Source organism: Peromyscus maniculatus, chromosome 8, assembly GCF_049852395.1.
Source record: "Peromyscus maniculatus bairdii isolate BWxNUB_F1_BW_parent chromosome 8, HU_Pman_BW_mat_3.1, whole genome shotgun sequence".
NCBI classification, from domain to species: Eukaryota; Metazoa; Chordata; class Mammalia; order Rodentia; family Cricetidae; genus Peromyscus; species Peromyscus maniculatus.
This window is the reverse complement of record NC_134859.1, coordinates 51,775,591-51,801,625: the sequence shown is the minus strand read 5'-3', so window position 1 is coordinate 51,801,625 and position 26,035 is coordinate 51,775,591. Positions and strand designations below refer to the sequence as shown.

Below are 26,035 nucleotides of genomic sequence, written 5' to 3'. Positions count from 1 at the left end.
CTGGCCAGAGTAAAAGCCTCCGTGGAGTGGAGGAGGGGATGGTACAGAGAGCAGTATGTTGTTTGCTAGGGTCAATGATGACAAGAACAAGCTTAACCTTTTGTAGACTTTCCAGAAAGAGTCTTGGTCTCTTGTTATACACAGTGATCTTCTCAATTTGGAGTTGGATATGAAATCTCCCACATACTGTAGCTTACTTAGAATCAGTGAAAGACTTATGGTGAGACACGGAAGCTAAGACATGTTTTCAAGGGACAGATATTGAAACATTGGATATTAGCATTTGTCTCTTCAAATGCTGTTTTATGACATTGTTTTTGCGTTTTTCCATGAAGCACTTTAAAATCAGCTACACACTGTACCTTAATGATTGCTGCTAAGCAGTAGATCCTGAAAGGACATCATCTCTCTACTCCTGTCTCAGTGGTCCTTTGTCACCTTTGTCACAAGCCTTCAAGAAGCCTCTGATTTGGTGTGTGGTGTTGGGATCTGTCCACACAGTAGTAATTGCCTCCAGTGTCAACCAGTGACATTTATTTCCTTGGAAGCAATACATTCTCTACCTTTTTTTTCTAAATTGTTATTACCTATTATGTTAAATATAAACTCTTTAAAATCAATTATTTAATACATGGTAGGTTTTCTTTATTCTATATGTTCTTCCCAAGATTCTTAATCACACCTCTGCACTTGCATACGATGGGGGACCCACTGAGTGCTTTGATTTGGTGGAAGAGTCCTTGGCAACCATGGCACCTAGGGGCTTAGGTTCTAGATAGTAACAGCCAGGGGACGTTAGCAGCTGACTGGAATCTGTCCTTCTGGTTTTACTGATGAGGAAACTAAGGTTCAGCAAGGTAAAGGGTCATCTAGGATCACCAAGGTGGTAAGTGACAGTGGAGAGCTATGAGCTCGGCTATCTAAATCCAGGTCTAGTGTTAATTCCCTTGCAACACATGTGTTTGAAGACACGGAAAAGCTAGCAGGCTTGACCCTGGGAGCTGGAGTCAGTGAAAAGCCTGCACTGGCACCTGGAAATTTTGACTTCTGGAACAGTACTTTTTATTTTAGCATGTAGCCTCTTTTATTGGTTAAACTGTTCACATTCAATATTCAATATTCATGAGGGTTGCTTTCTTAATGAAGTTCCAACAAAATGTAAAAGAGAAATTGCATAAAATTCTGTTTGAGTAAAGTCAAAGTTTTATGAGAAGCTGATTTTAAAGACCAGTTGCTCCTATGCCCAATTATACACTAGAAAATAAATAGTCACTCATTAAACTGTAACACTAGAGAGAGCCCTTTGTTCTTTGGAGGGTAGTAATAAATTTCTCTTACCTCTTGTGTTACCAGATGAAGAAGGAGGCAAGCTTGAGGCAGTCAAGTACTGTTGAAAGAAAAAACAGAGATGCTGGGCATTTTCTTTTCTTTCTTTTTTTTTTCCCCATTTAATCACAAATACTAGAACTGTACTGTATGCAATGTCTTTTTCAGGGATGTTGACAGTAAAGCTTGGGGAGGGATAGCAATCTCCCTTAAATGAGAACTCACTCACATCAGGGGTGCAGAGCTAGCTGTGTATTCTGCCACACATACATACCTTTAAGGATTTGAGGAAGGACGGGACAGAGGCACCCCAGCTCCACTTTTATAGAGACCGTTCTGCAAACACAGCAGCCACCTCAGCTGTCCTAGCTGGGGACCTACTTGGCCAAACCATTTTTGGCAATCTCTTTGCACAATATTCACTGACTGTGGCTGTGAATGGATATAATTAGAAATATTTCTTGCCACCTATAAATAATTTGACAGAGGATGATCTAGGGTTCTTTATAGGCATTTGATAGGGGATGGGGATCCAGGGCTTTCAGAGGCTGTTGCTCCGGCTTGGATGTTGTATCATTCATCACGGAATTCAAAGCCAGGTTCCTACTTACTCTCGTGCCTATAAAGCTGTTTTGACAGGATGAGCCTGACGTGAGGGGAGGAGGACTAATTGATCTGTTAGTGCTTGGAGCCATGAAGGAGTCTGGATTGAACTTCAGCTCTGCCGCTGTGTTTGGAAGCACTGAGTGATGGATATTAAGATAAAATTCCTAGGCAAGGCTGGGTGTTAGAAAGATGGGTGATAGATTCTTTTGAAGTCTGAAAAGTCTGAACACGAAGGAGAAAGCGAAATCTTAGGTTAGGCAGTGGTGATGGGCAAAGCAGTGAGGCAAGGCAGGGTTAGAATGGATAAAAACTCTGCTCCCTTTCTGGAGGATTTGCCGTGGATGTCTCCCACTCATGTTTCCACAGCAGGGGCAACAGGCTCCTGTGTGATGCCCCATGCATGTTTCTACTGCATCGTGGAAGGAGGAGATGCAAACACAAGTTCCTAGGGCATGGGCAAATGCTCAAGGCTAGCTGTAGCTCCAATGAGGTGGGTACTACATACTTTTACTTAAGGTGGGAGGGAAGGCATGCTGTCCACAAAACTCTCCCCGTAGACAGAGAAGGTGGGTGGGTGGCCTCCACACGTGCCCTTGAAAGGCAGAAATTGGGTTTGGCTAACTTGATACAGGCACAGCTGTTGCCGAATATGACAGGAAATCTACTCACTCTGACTGCCCCTGTGATCTGGCGTGGTATTTTCAACTGTCGCCTCCTGACTTAAATTGCTAATTCAGGAGGTGGCCATTTTATAATCCTGTTATGTAGAATTTGTGTTTTACATGCCGGCAGGCTAAATCTTTTATGCTTTTAAATCGTCTTTGGATGTAATGCTATGAAATAAGTGATCAGGGTATTTTGTTGTTGTTGTTTTGTTTTTTTTCTTTTTTAACCTTCATGGCAGTGACCCACACAAGTAAGCAGCTTACTCAAAGTGTTAGGCTCTATACCACCAAGAAAATTGTTCTGATTCTGAGATTTTCACAACTCACTTTTCACACCTCTTTTGGAAGTTTTGATCACTGTTATAGATATAATAACTATTTATTAAATCTATTTGGAGCTGGAAGATGAAAGAAGAAAATCTGAATGAGACCAAGGCAGAGAGTACATTAGTAGCTAAAAGAGACAGACTGTGTGCCTAAGTATCAGACCTTTAATTAGTTACAATCTTGAGAACCCTGAAACACGACAATGACAACATAGTGGCAACCAGCAGGGACCACAATAGTAGACATCAGAGAACACCATGGAGTGTGGGCAGGGCGAGGAGAAGAGACACTGAAGGAGGATGGAGACAACACGTTTGGGCTTGCTTGTCTAAGGGGTGTCTAAACAGAGAACACAGAAAATTCACCTGAGCTCCCTTGTACTCAGGAGGTTCCTTCTGACTACTTACGTGTGGGAAGGACCGCCTTATTCCAAAATAGAATATATTTTGGATGCATTCTTCAATAGCCTGATAAACACTTTTTGCTGGCAATTTTTCTCCCATTATCCTCACAGATGAGCAAATACATGTTTCTGAGGCTTTGTAATTTTTTTTATCCATTGCAAACAAATCTGGGAGAAATTTAACAGTTTTAACCTCACATGATCATAAAAGTTAATTACATATTATACATTATTGTGTTAAACTATATCATTATGTGTGAATTGCTATACCTTCTCTTTCCTGCACACACTTCTGTAATCAAACGCTCAGGACAGGGTCACTAGGGGGCGCTAAGGTACACATTCCTCCTTTAGGGAGGCAGGTCACAGCTGTACCGGGATTCCTGAATCTTCAAAGGAGTTAAAGAGGTCGTAAAGGACTTTAAATTTTGTAACAGAGTTGAAACCTGGACCTAAGATATTCATAGCCTAGTTTCTATCGTGTCCAGCCATGACAGCACACCAATAAAGCTTCTTCAAATCCAGCAAACTCAATTGGTATTTGTTTTCTTTTAACTTGCTCTGAGACTCCCACCATCATCACTGCTGGGGAAAGTTATGGATCCATTCTTACGTCAGTCATTAATTGCGATCTCCGTTCTTCTTCCAACACATGGTGTCTTGCCTTGGCTTCCAGTTTGCTTCCCCTTTCCCTGTTCTGCCATGTTAGGTGTGTACTGCTGTCATATTATGTTTTTGACTCTGAGAGGCAAGATCGTAGGCTCTCATAATTCTCCTTCAGACACACTTCATTTGATGGACCCTTCCCCCACCCTTCTCCTTCCCCTTTCCCATCACTCAGCTTGATATGTTGCTACAACGTCCTATTGCACATACCAGAAATTGACATTTCCAAAGCCAGGAAGCAATAAACTAAAACCACGACACGCAGAACTATGAAAAATACATGAGTCTGAAAGACAGAAATATGTCCAGACTTGCGTTCTTGTGTTGCTGGATATAAATGGGAAAATTCTATCTTGGTGACATAACATCATTTGGCCCCAACACGTGCAGGACTTTTACTCACTCATCACTTCCTTGCTTCTCTACACCTTTCTTCTTCTTCCTCCACTAGGAGAAGCACCTGCTGGGTGTTATAATTAACTCTTAGGCACAGAGCTTAGTAAAATATCTCTCAGGAGGGGAAGAAGGGGATGCTTCAACTTTCTGTCACAACCCTGGTCTGCTTCATTCTTTAGGGCCCCACCGATTTGGGGGGTTGTGTGGTATTTGAGAGATTTATCTTATTTCCTCCTCATTGTCTGACGTTTCAGACTTGAGGAATCATATGCTGTCCTCACTATTCAGGCAACATTAATAATGAGTGTTTGAGAATCTAATTCCTCTTGTATTGATGAATTATAATGAAAATAAATCAGCAGATAATTTTAATTATAGCTGCTGTCCCCTTAAATCCTCACCTGCTTAATTTCAGTGACAGCAAGGTTCTCTTTGTTGTGTTGCTATAGGAGGAGGCCTTGGAGGTTTTAAAAGCCACAGTAACTTTTAGGATTTATTTTTCTCTTTGAGTTTTGGGTATGGCGCTAGGACACCTTTAATGCAAAAAAAAAAAAAAAAAGGACTAGGGAGCCACTGCCACAACTGTTGGCAGCTGGCTACCACCACAGAATTGGAAGGAGAGTACACTATATCCCCAGTGTCAGGATATCCATGAGGAACGGCTGTAAAGAGATAGGATATACTGCAAGGAGAAATGGAGTCAATATTTTAGTTTTCATGTACCAGTTGTTTGTGGATATGTTGGGAGTCTATAAGTTTACTGTGCAAATGGTTGCCAATTGGTTAAAAGTGTTGAAACTAAGAAAATATTAAAGAAAAATGGATTTTTCTTAAAGGTATGTTGCATTTGGAGAAAATTCAAAAATAAAATATGACTAAACACAGCTACCTTTATTGAAACAAGTAAAACAGATGTCAGTCTAAAATTTGGACTTGTCTGGAGTAACAGAACAGAGACATGGATGTCACGACTTAAGAGGAGAGGTGAGTTAGGATGGAGCAGGAGAGAGAAGACAAGCAGTTATAACTGAATGAGAGAGAAGATGTGGTAATTTGGGGAAGGAGGGAAAGAGAGAGCAAGTGAGAGAGAAGATAGTGTAATAAAGGGGGTTAGAGATGAAACAGGGCAGAAAGTGAATAGGAGCGGCCAGCTGGAATGACTGGACGACCGAGAGGAACCAATTCAGTAGCTGAGGAGGTGAGGTAAAATAGACGTGAGCAAGACAGCAAGCCTGGATGAGGAAATGAGATGCCAGCAAGCAGTCACTGCACTTGGGTGGTATGCTAGGATGTGCAAGTGAGTGGAAGCCATAGGACAGAACAAAATAGATGGAGAGGAAAGATGAGATGGCTTAGAATGCCTGAATAGTAGAGAGGAGACTAGATATAATACACCAAACCAAGAGATGGGACAGGATCCAACAATAGAACAGGAGAGACAAGAGAGGATCTGTGGTTGGGCCTGGAAAGAAAAGCAGGATGGAAGACACAATCAGATTAGGGTGGAGTAACTCAACTGGATGAAATTGGAAGCAAGAGCCAAACAGAAAAAAAGCATCCAAGTATCAGTACCTGCTTTAAACTCTATGATAGGACAAGAAAGATCCCAAGCCTGCACACATGAGGCTTACATTTTCATGTGGTGGAAATATATCATCTATAGTTTTCAGTATATGAGCAATAAACAAAGAAACACATGACTGGGAGATATAAACTCCTCTTTAAATGTTTTATTTTAAATGTATGGTGTTTTGCCTGCGTGTGTATCTGGGTACTATGTGTGTGCTTAGTGCCCTCAGAAACCATAAGATGATAGCAGATCTCCTGAAATTGCAGTTAGAGATGGTTGTAGTCTGCCAGGTAGGTGTTTGGAATTGAAATCAGGTCCTCTGGAGGAGCAGCCAGCTATGCCATCAACTCTATAGCCTGAGTTATGAACTATTCTTCAGTGTGTACTAAGATTTTCTTAAAGAAATGTGATTCAAGTAAGACTTTGAAGATGCTTAAATCTTAACTTCTACCTTAGTTACTTTTCTGTTGCTGTGACAAAACCCCAATGGCCAAGGTCATTTATAAAACAACTATTTAATTTGACTAATGGTTTTTGAGAGTCCATGATGGTGGAGTGAAGGAACAGCTGAGAGTTCACATCTTGATCTATAACTGTGAGGTAGACAGAGCTATCTGGGAGTGGTATTGACTTTTGAAGTCTCAAAGCCCACCTCCACTGACACATCTCCCACAAGGCCACACTTCCTCATCCTTCCCAAACAGTTCCACCGGCTGGTGAACAAGCTTTCAAATTTATGAGCCAATTCCATCCATTCTTATTCAAACAATCACAGCTTGTCAAAGCATCAGGGTAAGAGGCAATGAAGGTTTCTTGAAGATGAAGAAACATGATGTGCTAAGTCCCTAATCGATGGACCTGAAAAGTTAGTGCAGCTGAGTCATAAAGATGGAAGAGGAGAGTATCACCAGCAAAGTAAGCAGTCAAGGACTCTTTTTGTGAAGAGCAAAGGGGTGGTTTTAAACTAGAAAGTGATGTCAAATGTGATTAACCAGTTTCCGTCTACAGCTGCCTGCTGTCAGGTAGTCTCCACTATTATGGATTCTTAACTTTGTGGAATCATAAGTCAAAATAGACTTTCCTTTCAGTTGGTTCTGGTCATGGTATTTTGTCACAGCAATAGAAAACCAACTAATAGAGAACTTGATTTATTAGGTACGGGAAAAAATGAAAAGAAAATATAGATCTTGAGCATGAGCAACTGTTGTCTTTCACTGTGGTAGAATATGGTATTAGATACAATCACGGTCTGAAGACAACAGAGAAAGGGCATGAATTCATTTTGTCTATTTTAGGTTTAGAATGACTATTAGCAGAGATTGAGCCTGGATCTCAGAAGAAGAAAGAATTAGATATAAATTCACTTAGGGAGAAGAATGAAAGTGAAAATGGAGGGGGCTTTGCAGCATCAATTCCATCCTGAGATGCAGAGTGTGATGCCTACGAAAACACACTGAATGAATTTGGTTGTGTATGGTGTTATAGTGTATCACTGTGTATGGGGCTGATGCCACAAATTGTTTTGAAATATAAAGACAAGGAGAAGCTTTCTTGGAGCATACATTCATAATTACTACTTAAAAGATGTATTTTACCATGTGAAAGCATCAGAATTCAGCCAATACTCATACTGAGAAAATAAAGGCTGAATTTTACTCCTATGGGTTTGAAAACAACCTACAGGGGGAGGGAGATATTATCCAAAACACATCCTATATCTTTTTCCAATTTAATCTCATTATATTGATTCTTCTGAATGGCAATAGAATGAATATGAACCCTAGAATCAGGATCTGGTTCAAACAGCTCAATTTCTTTACTTGTAAAAGGGAAAAAATACTATCATTTCACTGAATTATTGTAAGAAGTAAACCTTTGATAAAGTAGTCAGAAGAGTACCTGCCATAGAATAAGACTGTAGCAGCATTCACTTCCATACTAATTAGTCATTCACCCCATATCAACCCATTAACCCATTAAATTATGTCATATTTACAATTATTTTTAAAAAATTGAAGGGCCTAAAATGTGACTTGAGTCTATCACACTGAGTTTCCAGGAGCATCTGGAGATTTGGCAAAGGAAGATGATAAACTGACGAAGAAGAGAGAAAGGCTGTCCAGAGACACAAAGATGGCCAGAGGAGATTGGAGTCTTAGACACCAGAGAAAACAACCATCCAATAGGAAAAGACGGTCAGAGGCATTCCATCTTGGTGAGAAGAGTCAAGTTAATTAAGGACACAGTGTTTGGTTTTGAATAAGAGATCATCAAGGATCATAGAGACATAATTGAAGGAGAGCAGAGGAGCAAGAGCTAGGAGAGCAGGAGCTGAAGAGTAGGGGGAGGTAAGAACATGAATGTGACATATTGTACATACATACCCGGAAAGGAAAGCTGAGAAAATAGACAATATTTGGAGGACAGTAAGAACAAAGGAGAATTTAAAAGAATTCAGTACATTTGAAGAGATCTAGGAAGAAAATAGAAAACAAAGATACTCCACTGAATAAAACTCCCAGGAGGTTGGAAGGGCAAGTCTAGTGCCAAGTAGAGGAGGGCCCTCTAATTTGGAGAAGAGAGTTCCTTGTATGAAGGAAGAAAATGGCAGTAGAAATGTGGGGTAATTCCCACTTCTTGGCATTCATTTTCAGCCTTTCTTATTTTAAAATATTTTATTGATAACAGTTACTGACATTCAAGGTTTACAGTGTCAGCGTGATGATTTTTATATATGAAATGTATTATATATAATGCATGTCCCCATCAATTACCACACCCTAATCAATATGTTTATCATTACACATGCTGCATATTAAATCTTGAGAACATAGTCATCTCTTGAGAGCTTCATACCCTCTCACTAACATTTGTCCATTTCCCCTGACTCTCGGCCCCAGGAAATCACCACTATATTCTCTGCTTCTATGAGTTTGGCTTTTAAGATTCCATACAGAAGTGAGATCATGCAACGTGTGTCTGGCCTATTTGACTTAGCATAATGTTCTGTGTTCAGCCACTGTAGCTACAAATGGCAAGGTCTACTTTTTAATGACTAGAAATATTGCATTGTATGTTCTAGAGCAGTGTTTCTTGAATTCCCCCCTCCCTTCACTGAAAAGTGTTTACACAATACTGAATATACAGTTCAAACATCCTGTTAAAGCATTTTATGCCATTGGCACCACATTGTACATACATTTACACTGTGTATCTGTTAACAAGTTATTGCATCTGTAGATATTTTTAATACTTTTATATTTTAGCTTATTCTAGAATTAAAAGTTATGTAATCATTACACTATTAGGGTATTCAAGTGAGGAGTAGCTGCTCACACCTCTAATCCCATCACTAAAGAGGCTGATGCAGGATCGCTACAAGCTTGGTGGGGCCAACCTGGGCTACAGTGTGAGACCCTGTCTCAAGAAACAAATACAAACAACAATATTAGGGTGTTCTGATGACTGTGTACTTACCTTAAGCTGTGAGTTTATAGTTTTAGGTCTCCATGTTGTGACTTAGAGTTCTTTAATTTTAATGGGAAGGACTCTCTTCATGATTTCTTGTAAGATAGCTCTTACAGTGATGAATTCTTTCAACTCTTGTCTTCCTAGAAAAGTCTTTAAAAAAAAAAAAAAGAAAGAAAGGTCTTTCTTTCCACTCAATTCTGAAGGATGGTATTTCTGCGTACAGCATTCTTGCCTGGTGGTTCTTTTAGAACTCTGAGTATGCTACTCCTCCACCCCCACACCCCAGCTTCTGGTTTGTGGAGAAGTTCTCTGTTAGCCTCCTACAGATTTCCTCCTACAGGTCCCCAAGAGAACACTTTTCTCCTGATGCCTTTAAAACTGTTGGCAATCTGATCATAGCATGTCTTAGAGTCTCCTGTGGGTTACCCTTTCTTGGCATCCTTCAACTCTCATGGTTCTGGATCTACACCTCTCCAAAGATTTGGGGAAATTTATCCACTATATCTTTTTTTTTTTTTTTTTTTTTTTTTTCGAGACAGGGTTTCTCTGCGTAGCTTTGTGCCTTTCCTGGAGCTCACTTGGTAGCCCAGGCTGGCCTCGAACTCACAGAGATCCACCTGGCTCTGCCTCCCGAGTGCTGGGATTAAAGGCATGCGCCACCACTGCCCGGCTATCCACTATATCTTTAAGGTAGCCTTTTGCTCCCTTTTCCCTCTCTTCTCTTTCTGGCACTCCCACGCTCACATATTTATATGCTTGATGGTGTTCCATAATCGCTTATGATTTCTTAGTTCTTTTTTCCTTTTTTTTCTCTTATAACTGGATACTTTCAAATGTTGTGTCTTGGAGTTCACTAATTTTTCTTTTGCATGACTGAGTTTGATGTTGGGATTGGGTCTTTCAGTTATGTCCTTGTGTTTGAGGTCCGTTCATCAGAGAACACACACAAACTTTCATGAAGCTGAAAAGGAAGTCTTTATTGCTGGCTGGTGGCTGCATGGGGAATGTTCCCAAATCATGCAGCCCCTATCCTCACAGTTCTTTGTATTTTATGTACAAAACACATCCTGGTTTACATACTTTGGTCAGCAAGAATAGTTAGGGTGAATCAAAACTACAGAAGCCAATGGCAATGGTTAGTACATGCAGGGACTTTCCTGGATCCTGGGACTATGGACCAGTCTTTGATGGACAAGGTCTTCCCATTTTTGCAGGTGTTGGAGTCCATAAGCTGGGCTTTAAGGTCAGATTGGTGCCTCTAACATGGCATCAGTTGTGCTAAGATCGGTAGACTGTTAAATTTGTATGCTCAGCTCCTCGATTTTTCTTTTGTTCTTTTTCATTGTTCCTTTTTTAAAAAATATTATTAAGCTCCTTATTTTGTTTATAAATTGTTGTCTCAATTTTGTTTAGTTGCTTACCTCTGGATTTTAAGAATGTTCTATTTTATTATTTCTTTAAGGTGATTATTTGAATTCTTTTTCATGGTCTTCATTGATCACCATTTCTCTAGTTGCTTATTGGAGCTTTATGTATTCCCTTTCCTAGTGTTGTCCTTGCTTGATCATTATCTGTGTAAACTTACATTAGTGTCTGCACACATAAAAGAATAATTACAAGTTTCAATCTTTACACATGGGCAAGACCTTACCCTGTTGCACCCCAGGGCTCAGAGGATTGCCTCTGAGTTTGTGGCTGAATGGGGTTGGAACCGGATTCCATGACTGCTTTGGGATCTGTAATATGATCTGCATTTGGCAGTTCTATTAACAGGGTCTCAAGGAGATGTGTCTTTGGGTAGACGGACTAGACCCTGGGACACTTTGTCAACAGGACTGATGCTTCAGAATTTACAGATAATAGACTTGTTGCTAACAGATATGTTTTTGAGGGTCCCTATAAAGGCTCTTCTGGGCCACTGAGTAGTTAGTTCTCTGAGAATGCAATGCCAGCACTGAATACAGGATAGAAGAGTTGGAACTGAATCACAGCTCCTTTGGGGTTCATAGCAGAAGATGGGATACCAACCTGTTTCTGCAGGCAAAGGTAGGTATGTCTCTCTGTGAGTCACTGGATACTTAGGCTGTAGCTCAGAGGTGCTGGCACTGAATTGCAGTGTTATTCCAGCATCCACAGCCAGAATGTATGTGATTGAGTCTGTCCTTCCTGCATCCCTGGGGTGTGGTTCTGGTAGCAGAATCAAAGCCAAATGAAGCTATCGCCCAGTTCAGAAGGCATAGAAATGCTTTTGGCATTTGGCCAGAAATGCTTCTGGACTTATGGCAATGTTAGTGAATCGGTCACTCAACGTGTCTACCCTTTTGAAACAGTCCTCCTAGGTTTAGACTCTATCAGGGTTTCATTTACCACCAGTAAACTGTAGCTTCTCTGTAGCACATTAATTGCTGTGGGGAGACAAGTCTGGAGCACTTCTATTATCTAGTGTCTTGATCTAATTTTTCCCTTTTACACAGAATATAAGACCATTTGTTGAGGTCAAAAAGGAAAACAGGGTTTTAAGGAGACTGGAGATTTTAAATAAGGAGCAATTTTTAAAAGGGATTTAACAAGCTTACTATATAACCCTAGCACTGAGGGGTTAGTATGCATGAATTTGTAATGGTACCATTTTCTCTCAGATGTGGAGAAGGCAACCACAGGAGTTATCACAATGACTGTCTTTCTACGTGGGTATAATGGGGAGGGGATAGAGAATGACATAGGAGTTTAGGGACATGCCAACAAAGTGATCATAAAGCTGGGTTATGAATTTTTGCTCACTTGGGAAGAGAAAGATAAAATGGTATTTGATGGATATGGGCCATGTGGGAAAGAATAAATGCCAGAGAGGCCAATGGAGGTGAAGAACTGCTATGCTTGGGATGGTCCAACAAGCCAGCTCTGAATTCAAGGGAATGATGCTTGACTTAGTGACTTGGGAGGCTGGGAAGTTTTGATAGTGTGTTCTAGAGTGAGACTGTGGAAGGGGGAGACTAGAAGAAAAGGTAACAGAGGTGGAGGTCAGTGTATTGGGTACCTTACCCATCAGACACTGGAGTCTCATGGGGATGTACTAAGAACTGAGTGGGAAGGGAAGACAGGGACCAACATCTTTACTGAAGGAAAAGCCAGGGGATGTAGCAATGGGTTTGTGCAACAGGTAAACAGCATGAGCCTCAAAGGAAGACAAACTAGAGGGCACACAGCACTGGGGAGTTGCATGTATGTATATGTTTACATAACAATTCCAATCTAAAAGGCAGAAATCATGAATTAGGTCTTTAAAAATAGTACAGGCTGTAAGTCTTAACGTGGTACTGGCAATTGATAGAGGTATTATTTCTAGCTAAGGACAAAGGAGAAGACTGGGAGAGAAGGAGAGGAGAGGGGAAGAGAGAGATGGAGGGGGAAGAGGGAGAGAGAGAGAGAGAGAGAGAGAGAGAGAGAGAGAGAGAGAGAGAGATGGAGAGAAACAGAAAAAGAGATGGGAGAGAGAGAGAGAGAGGGAAAGAGCACATGCAGATTTCAGCTTAAGCTTGTGGGTGGGGTAGTGTCAACAGTATGTAGACATCTTGTGTTTTTCAGCACCGTCAGGATTAAGTGAAGGTCCAGCTAATATTTGCCAGCACCGTCAGGTCCTTTGCTCCTTTCCTGCCTCTTTCCTAACATCTGTCCACTTATCTACCCATTTCCCCCAGTAAGTCAAGAGCTAGATGGAATGGCAATGTGATCACGGCATTAAATATTAACCTTTGGCAGAGAATTGGGTGGGAAAGACTGTTAAAACCACCTTGTAAATTGTTTTAAAGCCTACCTCAAGATTTAGCATTATAATTACTCATTGGCTCCAAATAGAGGCTCCTATCAACCTAGCGAGAATCTTCTAGGAGCTGAGGTCTAGGATGTCACACAATTTAACCTATTGAGTAATAAGGTTAAAAATGCTTAATCGTGCATTGTTCCATTTTAACTGGTTATATATTGTTCTCAAAATACCTTAGTTATATTTCTAGTTAAGCCATTTACTGTTTTATTTATTCACGGTCTGCTAAAATTGACCTAAATAGAAGGCTGGTGCTTATCTCAGCACAGGTTGAGTTGTGGTGGGTATAGTGATGATGATAACAACTGTCATAGCACTAAAGAAAGCATCTCTTTGATCTGAAATATCTAGGCGTTTGACATTTTTAACCAAAATGTAATTATATATTGTGATTTTTTTTATTTGCTGCAATTCATTAAATGTCAGAGGTACTTTGGACCTCAAAAGTTAGGATTTCTAAGTCACTGTGTGAGTTTCACATAATGAGCTGTTAGTGGTGAGTGGGGTGCTATATACTAACTAGATTTTTCACATCTGCATAGTATATTACATGTATTTTGTGGTATTGAGGTTCTAGAAAGTTTAGAGTGTCCAACATGCATTTAAGGTATATTTTTAAACAAATATATGGTGATTAAAATATTTAGAGTTGAAAGTATCACATTTCATTTTGCAGTCTTTTCAACCATGCTATCATTAAGATGCTTTGTATAATGCCAGACCATAGCAAGCTGGAGAAACTAATAAATATCAGAAATACTTTCCATTAAAGGAAAGTGTGTGTGTGTGTGTGTGTGTGTGTGTGTGTGTGTGTGTGAGAGAGAGAGAGAGAGAGAGAGAGAGAGAGAGAGAGAGAGAGAGAGAGAGAGAGAGAGTAGGAGCAGAGAAATGGCACGCAGTATATATGTAACTAATGTAAAAATACAACATGTATATGCTAATTGACTTAGTGCTATCAAAGACCGGAGGAGGCCTAAGATACGGAAGTTTCTAAAGGATGGAAGAAAATAAGAAATCTTCTTAATTCCTCCTTGTCATTCTTAAATGTCAAGCTGGGAGCAGGTGCAATAAACAAGTGTCTGAACATCTGTAGATGACAAAGGTCACATGTCTCTACATCCAGATGACTGTGAAATGGAGAGCCTGTTATTTCAAGGAATCTTAACCCCAGCTTACTGATTCTGTCATTATAGTAAAGGATTTGCATTAAATATTTTTGACAGTATTTAAAGATATTTTTTAATCTTTACTCTGATTGTATGTGTGTAATTACCATTTTAATTTATTTGTACTCCATCTTTTATAAAGGAGATCAATAATCTCATTAACAGAGGCCAGCTGATGGGCCAAGCAGGGCTCCTTGTGCATGCCATGGCATGCCTTTAGGCTTCACCCTCTTCCCACAGGCATGGGTGGCACTTACGGGGCTTGGCCTGCTACCCTCTAGCATGTTTCACCTCAGTGACTAAGCACTTTGACATAAACTTAAGCAAAATGTTTCTCTCTCTTTTTCTCTTCTTCATGTGTACATGAAGACCAACTGGCATGGAGGAGGGGAACAAAGAGACTCACGAGTTCTTGGCAGATAAATTTTTTATCTCCAAAAGCCATAAGTACAAAATAGAGTGACAAAGATCTTCACATTTTGCTCATCTCTTGGTCACTTTCCTGCATTTGGATGAATTACTCTTCGCTTATAATTTTGGTGTGAACCTCTCGGCTCTTCACCCGCAGCTTGTTGACCTGGGACTCGGCGATGTCAGCCCGCTCCTCGGCTTCCTCCAGCTCATGCTGGATCTTGCGGAACTTGGCCAGGTTGACATTGGATTGTTCCTCCTGTGAATGGGAATGCATTTATGAGGGGAAAAAATGTTTCCATTTCTAGGCTCTTGTGTCAGTGTGTCTTGAGTGTCTTTTTGCTTAAAACCAATACACTCCAGCAAATTTTCAAAGAAGTCTAGAGAAGTGTGTGAAATTTTTTCTTCTATTAACTCCCCTTATGCTTTTTGAACTCATTGATAAACACAGGTAAAGCTGCCTCTGAACTTTTGGAAAAGCTGAAACTACTGTGACTACGGCACATTCCAGGCTTTGTTGCCATTGCTGTTAAGGCTCTTGAGGACGGACCAGACTCCAACAAGCAATCTCTGTAACACCAAACTGAATATAAATTATTGCCACTTGGGTCTTAAATTATCTCTCACTTAATAAAGTTCAGATATTAAACATGTTTACTATTCTCTAAAATAGTCTGAGTGGTCTCTGATTGTGCTTGTAGGTACAGCAATGAATTTGGAAAGGCCAGTTTTAATTTAGTCTCCAGTAATCATTCTTTTTTAAAACATCTCATTAAGAACTCTCGCAAAATGTGACATTCAGCTTAAGAACATTTATGGAGCTTAGAATCACTTTAAATAGGGTAGCTCAGAAAAGCCCTTGCATCTCCCTCTCACAGAAGAAGAAAGGAAGAGCTGGAGTGAAGAAAAGCTAAGTGGCTTGCCAGAGTGTGGGTGCGGGGCGCACGTGTGGGCATATCTGCTCTCTCGTTTTCCTTTGCTGCCCCCTCCTCTTTCTCTTCCTCTCAGAGCTAAGAGGTCAGGGGGTCAACAAAAGCCACAGTGGACAGAGGACCTCATGTGCAACTTGTGGATACACACATTCACAGAGAGGCTAGTGACACTCAACTCCTTCAGATGAGTCACAGAGGGGTAAATGCGGTGACGTAGTGCTGCCGTCACCTACTGGTTGAAACATTCCTGAGCTTTCTGGCCTCCATTACTATGAGACTTTGGCTGCTCACTGGATCTCTCCACCATGTATACGACAATGCCTTGTGTTTAATGTAACTAAAGTAGAATTCCTGTTTTCTTCTCACCCTGATCATCTGGTCCCCTTAGGTTCCCATTTCAGTAATGCTTATATCACCCACCTGGCTACTCACACCACAACTTGATGGATTGATTACTCCTGCTTTGCTTCCTTTTACCTCCTACTGGCAAATCCCCTACTCTATCTCCAGGACCAGTTCTGAATCTCATAAATTCTTTCTGTTTTATTCCTGCTGTAATGCAAGCCACAGACTCACCTGGAAACTTTCCCAACAGTCTGCCTACATTTACTTGGGTTATCCAGAAATCTTTTCTCTACGTTGTAGCAAGGACACTCTTTTGAAAACATAAAGCAGGCCACATCTGGCCTGGATGGGAACACCACCCCTTGCTTCTGTGGCCTGACTGTACTTATTTTAAGATGCAGGCTTCTTACCAGGGCCCAGAAGACCTTGTGACCTGCCTTCTGCCTGGTTCTCTAGCCCCAGGTGCACTGTTCTTCTCCTCCATCCTTTTGTTTCTTGAACCAGACTCCTTACATTGCTCCTTCTCCTCTCTAGAGTACTATAGGGACTATGTTTTGATTGATTGAGTCTGATGCTTACAACTGGATGCCAGGTCCACCTTCTACCCCCAGCTGTACCCCCATCCTCATTCTCCCTAGGACATTTTTCTCTGGCTTATGAAGTGCCAGTTGCATCACGTTCTTAGACCCTTGTTAGGTCATTTCTCTTTTATACTTCCTTGTCTTTCTTATCTTTTCATTTCAGTCCTGTAACTACTTTGGCCTCCTGTGGTCTGTGAGCTGGAGTCCACCAAGGCACGTCAGGGATTTGGAACTCACCGCTTCCTCCGCCTGTCTCTTGTAGGCTTTCACCTTTGATTGTAGTTTGTCCACAAGGTCCTGGAGCCTGAGAACATTCTTGCGGTCTTCCTCAGTCTGAAAGAGTTTAATGTGTCAGTTTCTCGAAAGTTTCCCCTCGCTTTCTGTACATACGGTTCTTAATGTCTTAAAGACGGGGGTAGGAACCCAGAGAGGCCCCGCTCTTTCCTTACTTGGTAAGTGAGTTCCTTCACTCTCCTCTCGTGCTTGCGCAGACCCTTGATAGCTTCAACGTTGCGCTTCTGTTCATTTTCAACTTCTCCTTCAAGTTCACGGACCTTCACAAAAAGGTGGATTTAAAAAAAATTTTTTTTTTAGATTTGTTATTTTATTTTGTGTATGAGTGTTTGCCTGTATGTGTGTATGTACACCACAGAGGTCAGAAGTGGGCATCAGATGCCCTGGAATTAAAGTTACAGACAGTTGTGAGTTGCCATGTGGGTGCTAGGAACTGAACCTGGTCCCTATGCATGAGCAGCAGGTGTTCTTGACCACTGAGCCATCTTTCCAGCCGCTAAAGGCAGATTTTTAAAAAAATATTTCCATATATAATATAAATTATATATATATATATATATATATATATATATATATATATATATATATATTTAAAAGTATTTCCTATCATCTAACCAGTCAATGAGTTTCCACTTCTTCAAGTGGCCCACTGATTGATTTGTAGTTCCTGATGTCTTAGTCCAAATGTCCCATCCTGAACTGTCAGGCAACAGGGATTATCTACCCTTCACCTCAGGATGCCCTACAATGTCTAGCAGTCTTAGGTATTGAAAGTCACATGCTGGAGTAGAAAGAGAAGAATACATGTTGACCGGGAAACTCACCCTAGCCTCCAGTTTCTGGATCTGCTTCTTGCCGCCCTTCAGTGCCAGCTGCTCAGCCTCGTCTAGACGGTGCTGCAGGTCCTTCACTGTCTGCTCCAGGTTCTTCTTCATCCGCTCCAGGTGGGCGCTGGTGTCCTGCTCCTTCTTCAGCTCCTCCGCCATCATGGCAGCCTGGTGAGTGGTAAGACAGAGTTGGTTAAGAGCTGGCAAGGCCCGGCAGGATTCAGATTTGCCATCTGCATCTTGCCCTCTGCTCACATCAGTGATGGCTTTCTTGGCCTTCTCTTCTGCATTGCGGGCTTCTTGGACGATGTCCTCCATCTCTCCCTGGATCTGGGAAATGTCCGTCTCCAGCTTCTTCTTGGTGTTGATGAGGCTGGTGTTCTGTTTAAAATAACAAACACATAAATACTAAATGTTGAAGGATGAAGTTAGAATACAGGATGTCCAAATGAACTTGTAAACTAATTATTGACTAACATCCCTCAGAGTTTCCATACATTAACTGAGTTAACAACATATTTTTAAAAGACAGTCAATTCTGCATGTCATAGATCAGATAAATGTTACCCCTTGCCAGTTAAACATGTTAAACCTAGTTCTTCATAAAAGATTATGGATAAATTTCCAAATACGATAAGATATGAGCAAGAATTTACCCTTCATACTTGTAAACTTACCTGGGTGTGCAGGAGCTGCACGCGCTCACTGGCATCCAGCAGCTCCTGCTCTGCAATCTTCCTGCTCCTCTCTGTCTGCTCCAGCGTGGCCCGCAGCTCCTCAATCTCAGCCTGCAACAGGTTGGCTCTGCGCTCAACCATGGCCAGCTGTTCCTTCAGGTCCTCCTGGCCTCGGAGAGCATCATCCAGGTGCAGCTGGGTGTCCTGTGCAATAAACAATCAATGAGACACCGTGTCCTCAGGCTGAGTCACCCCACTCATCTGGGACCATGTCTTGGTGCCACCTACCTTGAGGATGCCCTGTGTGTTCCTGTAGTTTCTCAGGGCCTCGGCAGCCATGCGGTTGGAGTGGTTCAGCTGGATTTCCATCTCATTGAGGTCTCCCTCCATCTTCTTCTTGATCCTGATGGCGTCATTCCTGCTCCTGATCTCCGCGTCCAGCGTGCTCTGCATGGACTCCACAACTCTAATGTGGTTTCTCTTGAGCTGGTCGATCTCCTCATCCTTCTCGGCAATCTTCCTGTCAATCTCAGACTTGACTTGGTTCAGCTCCAGCTGGATGCGCAGGATCTTTCCCTCTTCATGTTCCAGAGATGCCTTAAGAAGAGCAAGAGGAGATATCAGCAGAAGAATGGAAGTGTGCAGTGTCCTAGGAAAGTTAGACTAACCTTCCTCACTAGTTCCTGTCTGTGTGCTACCATCATAACCCTTATGTGCATCTTTACTCCGTTGCTATGGAAATGTCCAACGTGTGTAATTGTTGTTTTTATAGTCATCTATCTCCCCAGACCAATGATTCCCGTTAAGGGAGGACCCTCCTCTTACTCATCTTTGTTTTCTGTTTCTACCACAGTTCTTAATATGTATTTATAGTGCTTGTATTCATGTTCAGTGTTTATCTTCATTCTCAGTGGAGAAAACCAAGAATAATTTCTATTTCTTGATTCACCAATCCTTGCACCCCATAGAGCCTAATTCCTCTTGTAATTCTTGTAAAATGTACAATAGAATGTCTACCTCTGCTTCCTCTAAAGCAGCCTGGAGCTCGGATTTTTCCTGTTCAATTTGCTTCTTTATTTTTTCCAGTTCATGGATACGTTTCCCTCCTTCTGCGATCTGTTCCGTGAGATCAGAAATCTCCTCTGTTATGGAAAAAAAAAATAGGAATGTATTTAGAGATGGAAAGCATTCTTTCAAATCTCTTATAAAAGAAAATGTGAGATGCACTCACGTTGCAAATTCTTATTTTCCCGTTTCAAGGTTTCAAGATGGTCTAAGGATTCCTCATAAGCATTCTTAATCTTGAACAGCTCTGTGCTGAGGGAGCGGGCCTCCTTTTGAGAGGCTTCAAGCTCAGCGTGGGTTTCTTCATACTTCTGTTTCCATTCTGCCAGGATCTGAATAGCAAGGGATGAGGAAAAAAATGCAACAGATAAAGTTTGATGGGGTAGAAGGTAGAAGCCATGCATTCTAGAAACTCTGAGTTTGATCTGAGTGATCCTGGATTGAAAAATAATTATGAAAGAGAAGAACTAATAAAGCTCGGGTCATCCCTGCTCACACAGTCCCTGCCAACGGACAAGGGCAGCCGAGCTGAAGACAATGATTAAGTGGTTTGGAAAGCTGATCACATTAAAGCCTGGAGAAGGGAGATTTGGAAGCAGACCTTGTCAAAGTTTCTCTGCTTCTTGTCCAGGGCAGCGCAGGCCGCGTTGGTCCTCTCTACGTCAATCATGAGGTCCTCCACCTCATTCTGCAGCCTCTGCTTCGTCTTCTCCAGGGAAGCACACTTGGCGTTTACGGCTTCTACATGCTCCTCAGCATCCTGCAGACGCTGAGCCAGCTTCTTCCTGAGGAGTGAATATGGATAATAGATGGGAACAGTTATCAGTAGAACTATTTCAAAACGGTTACAAGTGAGTGTTTCCACGGCCAGACTTCCTCAATCAGCAAAGCTTGTTTTGTCCAGTGCGTTCTCTGGAAACTTACTGTGGTTCTCCTGATACCAGCTGCTAAGAGCAGCCAAATCTCATCATCGCTATACATCATGGACTCTGAGCCAAAACTTCACACATCTTTTGTAGAACTTAGAATCTATCTCGAATTACTGTCAGTGTGTCTGTGTCTCCACTGAGTTTTAATGCTCAGAGGGTAGAGTTTATATCTTATTAGTCTTTGTATTCTCATAGGCCAGTGCACATATTAAGTACTCTAGCTGTAGACTGCGTTGAATTCAAATGAAACACTCTTGATTTGGTCTGCATAGTTGTATCTCTTCTTTTTTGCCAGCTTTTTGTTAATCCATCAGTTAGAGATCTCTCCCAGAGTCAATATAAATATAGCTGTGAGAGTTTCTTTCAAAATCACCTTTAAGCATCTTCTAAAACATTAATTTCATCAGTATATAGGTTGTGCATTATTCAGAAAATGGATGCATGTTAAACTAGCTGTTGAGTAAGGTTCTTTCTTACCTACATTCTTTCTCACAAAAATTCAGCCTTGAACTTTTGAATTGTGTTGACTATTTAGTCCTTTATAAAACAGTGTGCTTCCTCCCTTACTGCAGCATCTCTGTCTGTACCCCACATTTGTTCTTAACCACATAGTTCTATTTCCTCCTCCATCGTACTTTTGTATGTAAAAAGAAAGAGCTATTATCAATCCAGATTATTTTTCTCTTTGTACCCATACCCCTAGGCCAATTATTCCATTAGTGGCTGAGAGAGAGGAGAAGCACACGAGAGGATATAATTAACTGAGTAAGTTATTATAACAATTCTATCTGCACCTCTGTAGACAGAATGAGGTCAAAAGTTCCCCCTTTGAAAAATTACTGTTCAGCTTCCTCTTGCCTTGCACCTTTTCTCCTTCTGCCATTCTTTCCGTGGACTACCTAGGTATTTGTACTTCCTGTTTAGATCGATGTTCGTATGGGTATATATTGCCACTTTAACCAAGTCAGGCACATACTTGGCCTCCTCCAGCTCCTCTGTGCGTTGGATGGCATCTGTTTCATATTTTGTCCTCCACTGGGCCACCTCACTGTTGGCTTTGGACATGGCCCTCTGCAGCTCAGCCTTGGCTTCCTGCTCTTCTTCATACTGTTCCCTCAGTAGGTCACAGTCATGGCGGGAAGACTGAAGAGCATGAGCCAGGGCACTCTTGGCCTGAAAAGTAAGAATTTAGTAACATAATTTTATGTGTTCAAATTGGTATTTATTCTCTAAGCTCTTAGAGGTCACTGCAAACACACACACACACACACACACACACACACACAGTAAAACTACACATGGAAACATAAACAACCACAAGAACAATGATAACCATAACAACAAGAATCCTTCCAGCTCACCTTTATCTCCTCTTCAAGTTGCCTCTTCAGCTCCTCAATCTGTTGTGTGAACGCCTGTTTGCCCCTGGAGAGCTGGGACACTAGTGAGTCCTTTTCATCTAGCTGGCGTGAATATTCACCTGAAAAGACCAAGGTCCAAAAAACTCAGCCTGATTTTAGATGTGAAAACTCTAAAATAAAAGCTGAAGCAGAGAAAAGATGCTGAGCTCTAAAACGAGGTGAGAGGTATAGATTTTATTAAACCTTTAACATCCACTTCACTGCTGATGAGCAAATAAATCTAGGTCAAGTGAGACTGGGGGGGGTCTTTGAGCCAAATTTCCTGTTTATGATAATCAACCAAAGAGGTTTGGGGAGATATTTAAGATGATCTGATCACAGTTGAAAGAGATGAAGGAACACCTGGGAAAAAAAAAAGTACAGCGAATGGACATGACACCCAGATGCTTTCTGGCCAAGGGTATTCTGTGTTACAAAGTCACCTGAAGCAATGACTTTGTGTGTGTTGTGAGGGGGTGCTTAAGGGAGGCTGAGGAATGGCAATCTTCAAATAATTGACCCTGTAAACAGAACTGATGTTCAGGAGAAGCTCTGGGAAGCATGTTCATGTTTGGAAACAAGCAAGCATCTTTCTGTCCCTGGAACAAGTTGGTTCTGAAAAGTAAACAGTTGCTAAACCAAATGGCAAAGAAAGCCTTTCAGTGCCCCATGTGAAAATTAGGAACTTGCAAGTCTTACCTGTTTGGAAATTTATTAGGAAGCATTCACTCTTTAAGATCATACTGCTGGTAGGAATAAAAACCTGTCCTGAAGAGGGGAAGTCGCAGGGAACATGCTAACCTGAGAACAGCTTTTGTTTTATGCTGGATGTCCTGTGCACCTTAGTAACAGTAATACAGTCTTTGAGTGTCACAAGACCGAGCAACATTGGAATGGTGTTGCAAGAGTGGTTCCAGGACACTGTCACCTGCCTGCTACTTTGATAGCCCATGTGATCTATGAACCAACTTTCCATCATGTTAGCTCTGACTGAGGGAGAAAAAACTTCAGTAGAAAGTCGGTGAAGTCAGTAAGAGGTGTTCATGCAGAGGCTTCCCAATCTGGCTGGTCAAGAATATAATCTCACTTGTGCTCCTGGCTGTTTCCTTGCTGAACTGTGCTCATCCCTAGCAATTTGTACTTGGACAAAGTACTCCATCATTTCCATGACGTGTCATCTTCAAATGGGGATAACATTATGCAGACTAATGAGAAAAATGAATGCCAGTTAGCTTGTGACAATACTTTTGAAAAGTGAAGAGTTACTTTGGAGATATACTTTGTATTTGATTAATTCTGTTTGTTTTATTTTGAGGTCAGGTCTTGATACATAGCCTAGGGCTGGCCTGGAGTTCACAGTGTATGTCAGGTTGACTTTAAACTTAGCATCCTTCTACTTCAATTACCTGGGGCTACAACTCTGGATACGTGCCTAAATGTCCAACCCATATTTAATAACTTTTTGGTTATGACCAAACCTGCTACAGGATGTCCACAAGCAAGAGTGACTATATCAACCAATTTACCTACCTACCTATCTTCTGAACTACCTATCTTCTGTAAGACAGCAACCTTATGCCATTGACCAAGAATGAGATACCTCCAAGGAAAGAACCATATGAGCTCGAGTAATTCAGTACAGTTTTCAGCAAATTGGCAATCTAAGGCACATTTGGGGTTCCAGAGAAACAGCCTACCTGACTCGGTCTGCAGACGCCCTCTCTGGGCTGTCAGCTCATTGATCAGCCGCTGCTGTTCCTCCTCCTTGGTTTTCAGCTCACTCACTTGGTCCTCCAGTGTGCGGCACATCTTTTCAAGGTTTCCCTGCATTCAAAGAGTTGGGGGAATCATTCAAGCAAGTCCTCGTACCAAAGAGAAGTTGGAGTGATTTAGACATCGCAATTGGTTTGAGAATAAACTGACTTTACAGAGTAATAGTGAGCATTGGGGGTCATGGGAAGGATAACAAGACACATGCTCTGAGCACACTGCTTCTACACTGTTCTGTGAATCCAGTGCCTTCTCTAGATTTCCTTAGCTGTGGTGTAAGATAATGATGCCTGATTGAGCTCATCACGTGTTTGTGAGAAACAAATTTTGTTTGAGCTTAAAGGAAAAAGGAAAAGCCCCATGATTGACATGAAGCATTTTAGAACCTCAAAATGTACAGCTGGGTAGTATTTTTTGTTTTCTGAAAGAGCTCAGACTTCACTTTATTATTTGGGTATGGCTATTCTCCCTTAGGGTGAGCACACCAGGCCTACTCGCCATTTCTCTAGTCCCAACTTGTGATTCCCCTCCTTCTGTCGGTTCCTAATGACTTGTCCAGGTTCACACCTGTCTTACAGAAATCTCCTGGACTTTTAGATCATGTTTGTACCTTGGATTTGGAAATAACTTCCATGTTACTGGCAAGGTCATCGATTTCCATCTTCATCTCGCTCTTCTCCTTCTCCAGCTTCTGCTTGACACGCTGCAGATTGTCAATCTGCTCCCCAAGTTCAGCCACACTGTCCGCGTGCTTCTTCCTCAGGGTGGCTGCTGTGGCTTCATGCTGCAGGGTGGCCTCCTCCAGGTCCCTGCGCATCTTCTGGAACTCAGCCTCTCTCTTCTTGTTCATCTCGATCTGGGCTGAAGTGGCCCCACCGGCTTCTTCCAGCCTCTCACTGATCTCCTCCAGTTCCCGGGAGAGGTCAGAGCGCTGCTTCTCTGCTTTGGCTCTGGAGGCTCTCTCTGCCTCGATTTCCTCCTCCAGCTCCTCAATGCGGGCCTGGGGGGTGGTGGAAGTACAGACTCAGCTTCTTGGGTCAGTCCTTTTTTTTCCCTGATGAGTTAGACTGATGGAAAACCATTTACTTACTTGCAGCTCCTTGATTTTCTTCTGCAGCTGCATGCCGAGGGCCTGCTCATCCTCAATCTTGCTCTGCAGATTGCTCATTTCAAACTCTTTCCTATGGGGAAAGCCCTGGTGTCCGTCACAGAGCCATTAATAGTCCCTTCCCCCAAGACATTTATCCTCATTACTTACTTTTTAAGCTTTTCATCAAGCTGCTGTTTGTCATTTTCTACATCCATTGTGGACTCTTGGGCCAGTTTGAGGTCCCCCTCCAGCTTCCTCTTTGCCCTTTCAAGATCCATCCGGATTTTCTTTTCTTGTTCCAGAGAGCCTTCAAGCTAAAAGTTAACAATTCGTGAATGTAGTCCCTAGAATAGCATGGCATTTGCCCCAGGGTTAAACTTGGTGACATTATTTCATAGTGTATCAGATGGTCTCTGGCAGTTTTATGAAATAGGAAGATCTTCCTCATCAGTACTGTCTTTGGACTGTGCTTAGACTAAAGAGTCAGTGTTTAAAATGTGAAATGTGCAACATGTACCAGGATTACCAGTGAAACATCATGGCTTCTATATCTCCCACTGAATCAGTCCACTGTGAGCAGTATTTCCCACACATGATGGGCAGCACAGGGATGTTTCCACACCATGACTTTGGCTAATGTGTCCTGTTCACATACATTTCCAAAAATTCTCTGTTAGATGTCAGGTCAACATGTGCAGCCAGCTTATTGCCCACGCCCTTAACCAGTATTTCCTTTCCTCCCTCTGTGCATGAGGCCTGTTGGCAGGTTGCTGTGCTTCCTGCTTAGATATGTGCCTTCTCCATTGTGTTGCTGAAGCCACCAGTGTCTCTAGTTCAGCTAAAGACTGTTCTGTTCATAGACATCTTATTGAACAAACCCTCATTGCCTTGAATTCTTTTCACTCATAAGATAATCAATAAAGACAAGTAGCTGTGAATAACAGATGATATGAAGCAATTATGCTCTACAGTTCTTGTGTGGGGGAAGAGCTTTGTTAATGCTCAGTGCATCACGAGGAGACAAGCTCACGTTTGCCTAGTTATAAAAAATTGTAAAAGGTTTCTATGGTATTAGACTCACATCATCCACTTGCTGTTCAAGCTTGATTTTGGCTTTGGTCAGGGTGTTGACTTTGTCCTCCTCTGCCTGCAAGTCATCCAGGGTCTGCTGGTGGGCCTCTTGGAGGGCCTTCTTCTCCTTGGTCAGCTTGGCGATGGTTTCGTCCAGGCCTGCCATCTCCTCTGTGAGGTTTTTCACCTTCGGAAGCAAACATGCTTTGTATTACATGTTATGT

At 41.8% G+C, this 26,035-nt stretch overlaps 1 protein-coding gene and 1 long non-coding RNA gene across 4 annotated transcripts in view; one reads left to right on the top strand and one right to left on the bottom strand.

Annotated features, from left to right (window-relative positions):
• The first annotated feature begins 1,110 nt into the window (after positions 1 to 1,110).
• On the top strand, positions 1,111 to 15,500 carry LOC107400764 (uncharacterized). Of its 2 annotated transcripts, none has more exons than XR_013041693.1 (2): positions 1,111 to 2,422; positions 14,789 to 15,500. It is a non-coding gene; the product is annotated as an uncharacterized LOC107400764 (long non-coding RNA). The 2 variants fall into 2 exon arrangements; XR_013041692.1 differs by lacking the exon at positions 1,111 to 2,422 and adding an exon at positions 7,319 to 8,307.
• Positions 14,829 to 26,035, bottom strand: part of Myh1 (myosin heavy chain 1) — a 24,702-nt gene continuing 13,495 nt past the window's right edge. For both annotated transcript variants that reach the window (XM_076542628.1, XM_076542629.1), the window contains 17 exons: positions 25,822 to 25,998; positions 24,909 to 25,054; positions 24,741 to 24,831; positions 24,261 to 24,650; positions 23,578 to 23,704; positions 21,842 to 21,960; positions 21,457 to 21,653; positions 20,153 to 20,336; positions 19,718 to 19,883; positions 19,504 to 19,628; positions 18,775 to 19,083; positions 18,487 to 18,690; positions 18,065 to 18,190; positions 17,807 to 17,977; positions 17,138 to 17,242; positions 16,926 to 17,021; positions 14,829 to 15,089 (listed from right to left, as the gene is read on the bottom strand). In XM_076542628.1, the coding sequence (XP_076398743.1) occupies positions 14,937 to 15,089; positions 16,926 to 17,021; positions 17,138 to 17,242; positions 17,807 to 17,977; positions 18,065 to 18,190; positions 18,487 to 18,690; positions 18,775 to 19,083; positions 19,504 to 19,628; positions 19,718 to 19,883; positions 20,153 to 20,336; positions 21,457 to 21,653; positions 21,842 to 21,960; positions 23,578 to 23,704; positions 24,261 to 24,650; positions 24,741 to 24,831; positions 24,909 to 25,054; positions 25,822 to 25,998 (2,886 nt within the window). In that variant the 3' untranslated portion in view covers positions 14,829 to 14,936. The remainder of the gene's footprint in view (positions 15,090 to 16,925; positions 17,022 to 17,137; positions 17,243 to 17,806; positions 17,978 to 18,064; positions 18,191 to 18,486; positions 18,691 to 18,774; positions 19,084 to 19,503; positions 19,629 to 19,717; positions 19,884 to 20,152; positions 20,337 to 21,456; positions 21,654 to 21,841; positions 21,961 to 23,577; positions 23,705 to 24,260; positions 24,651 to 24,740; positions 24,832 to 24,908; positions 25,055 to 25,821; positions 25,999 to 26,035) is intronic.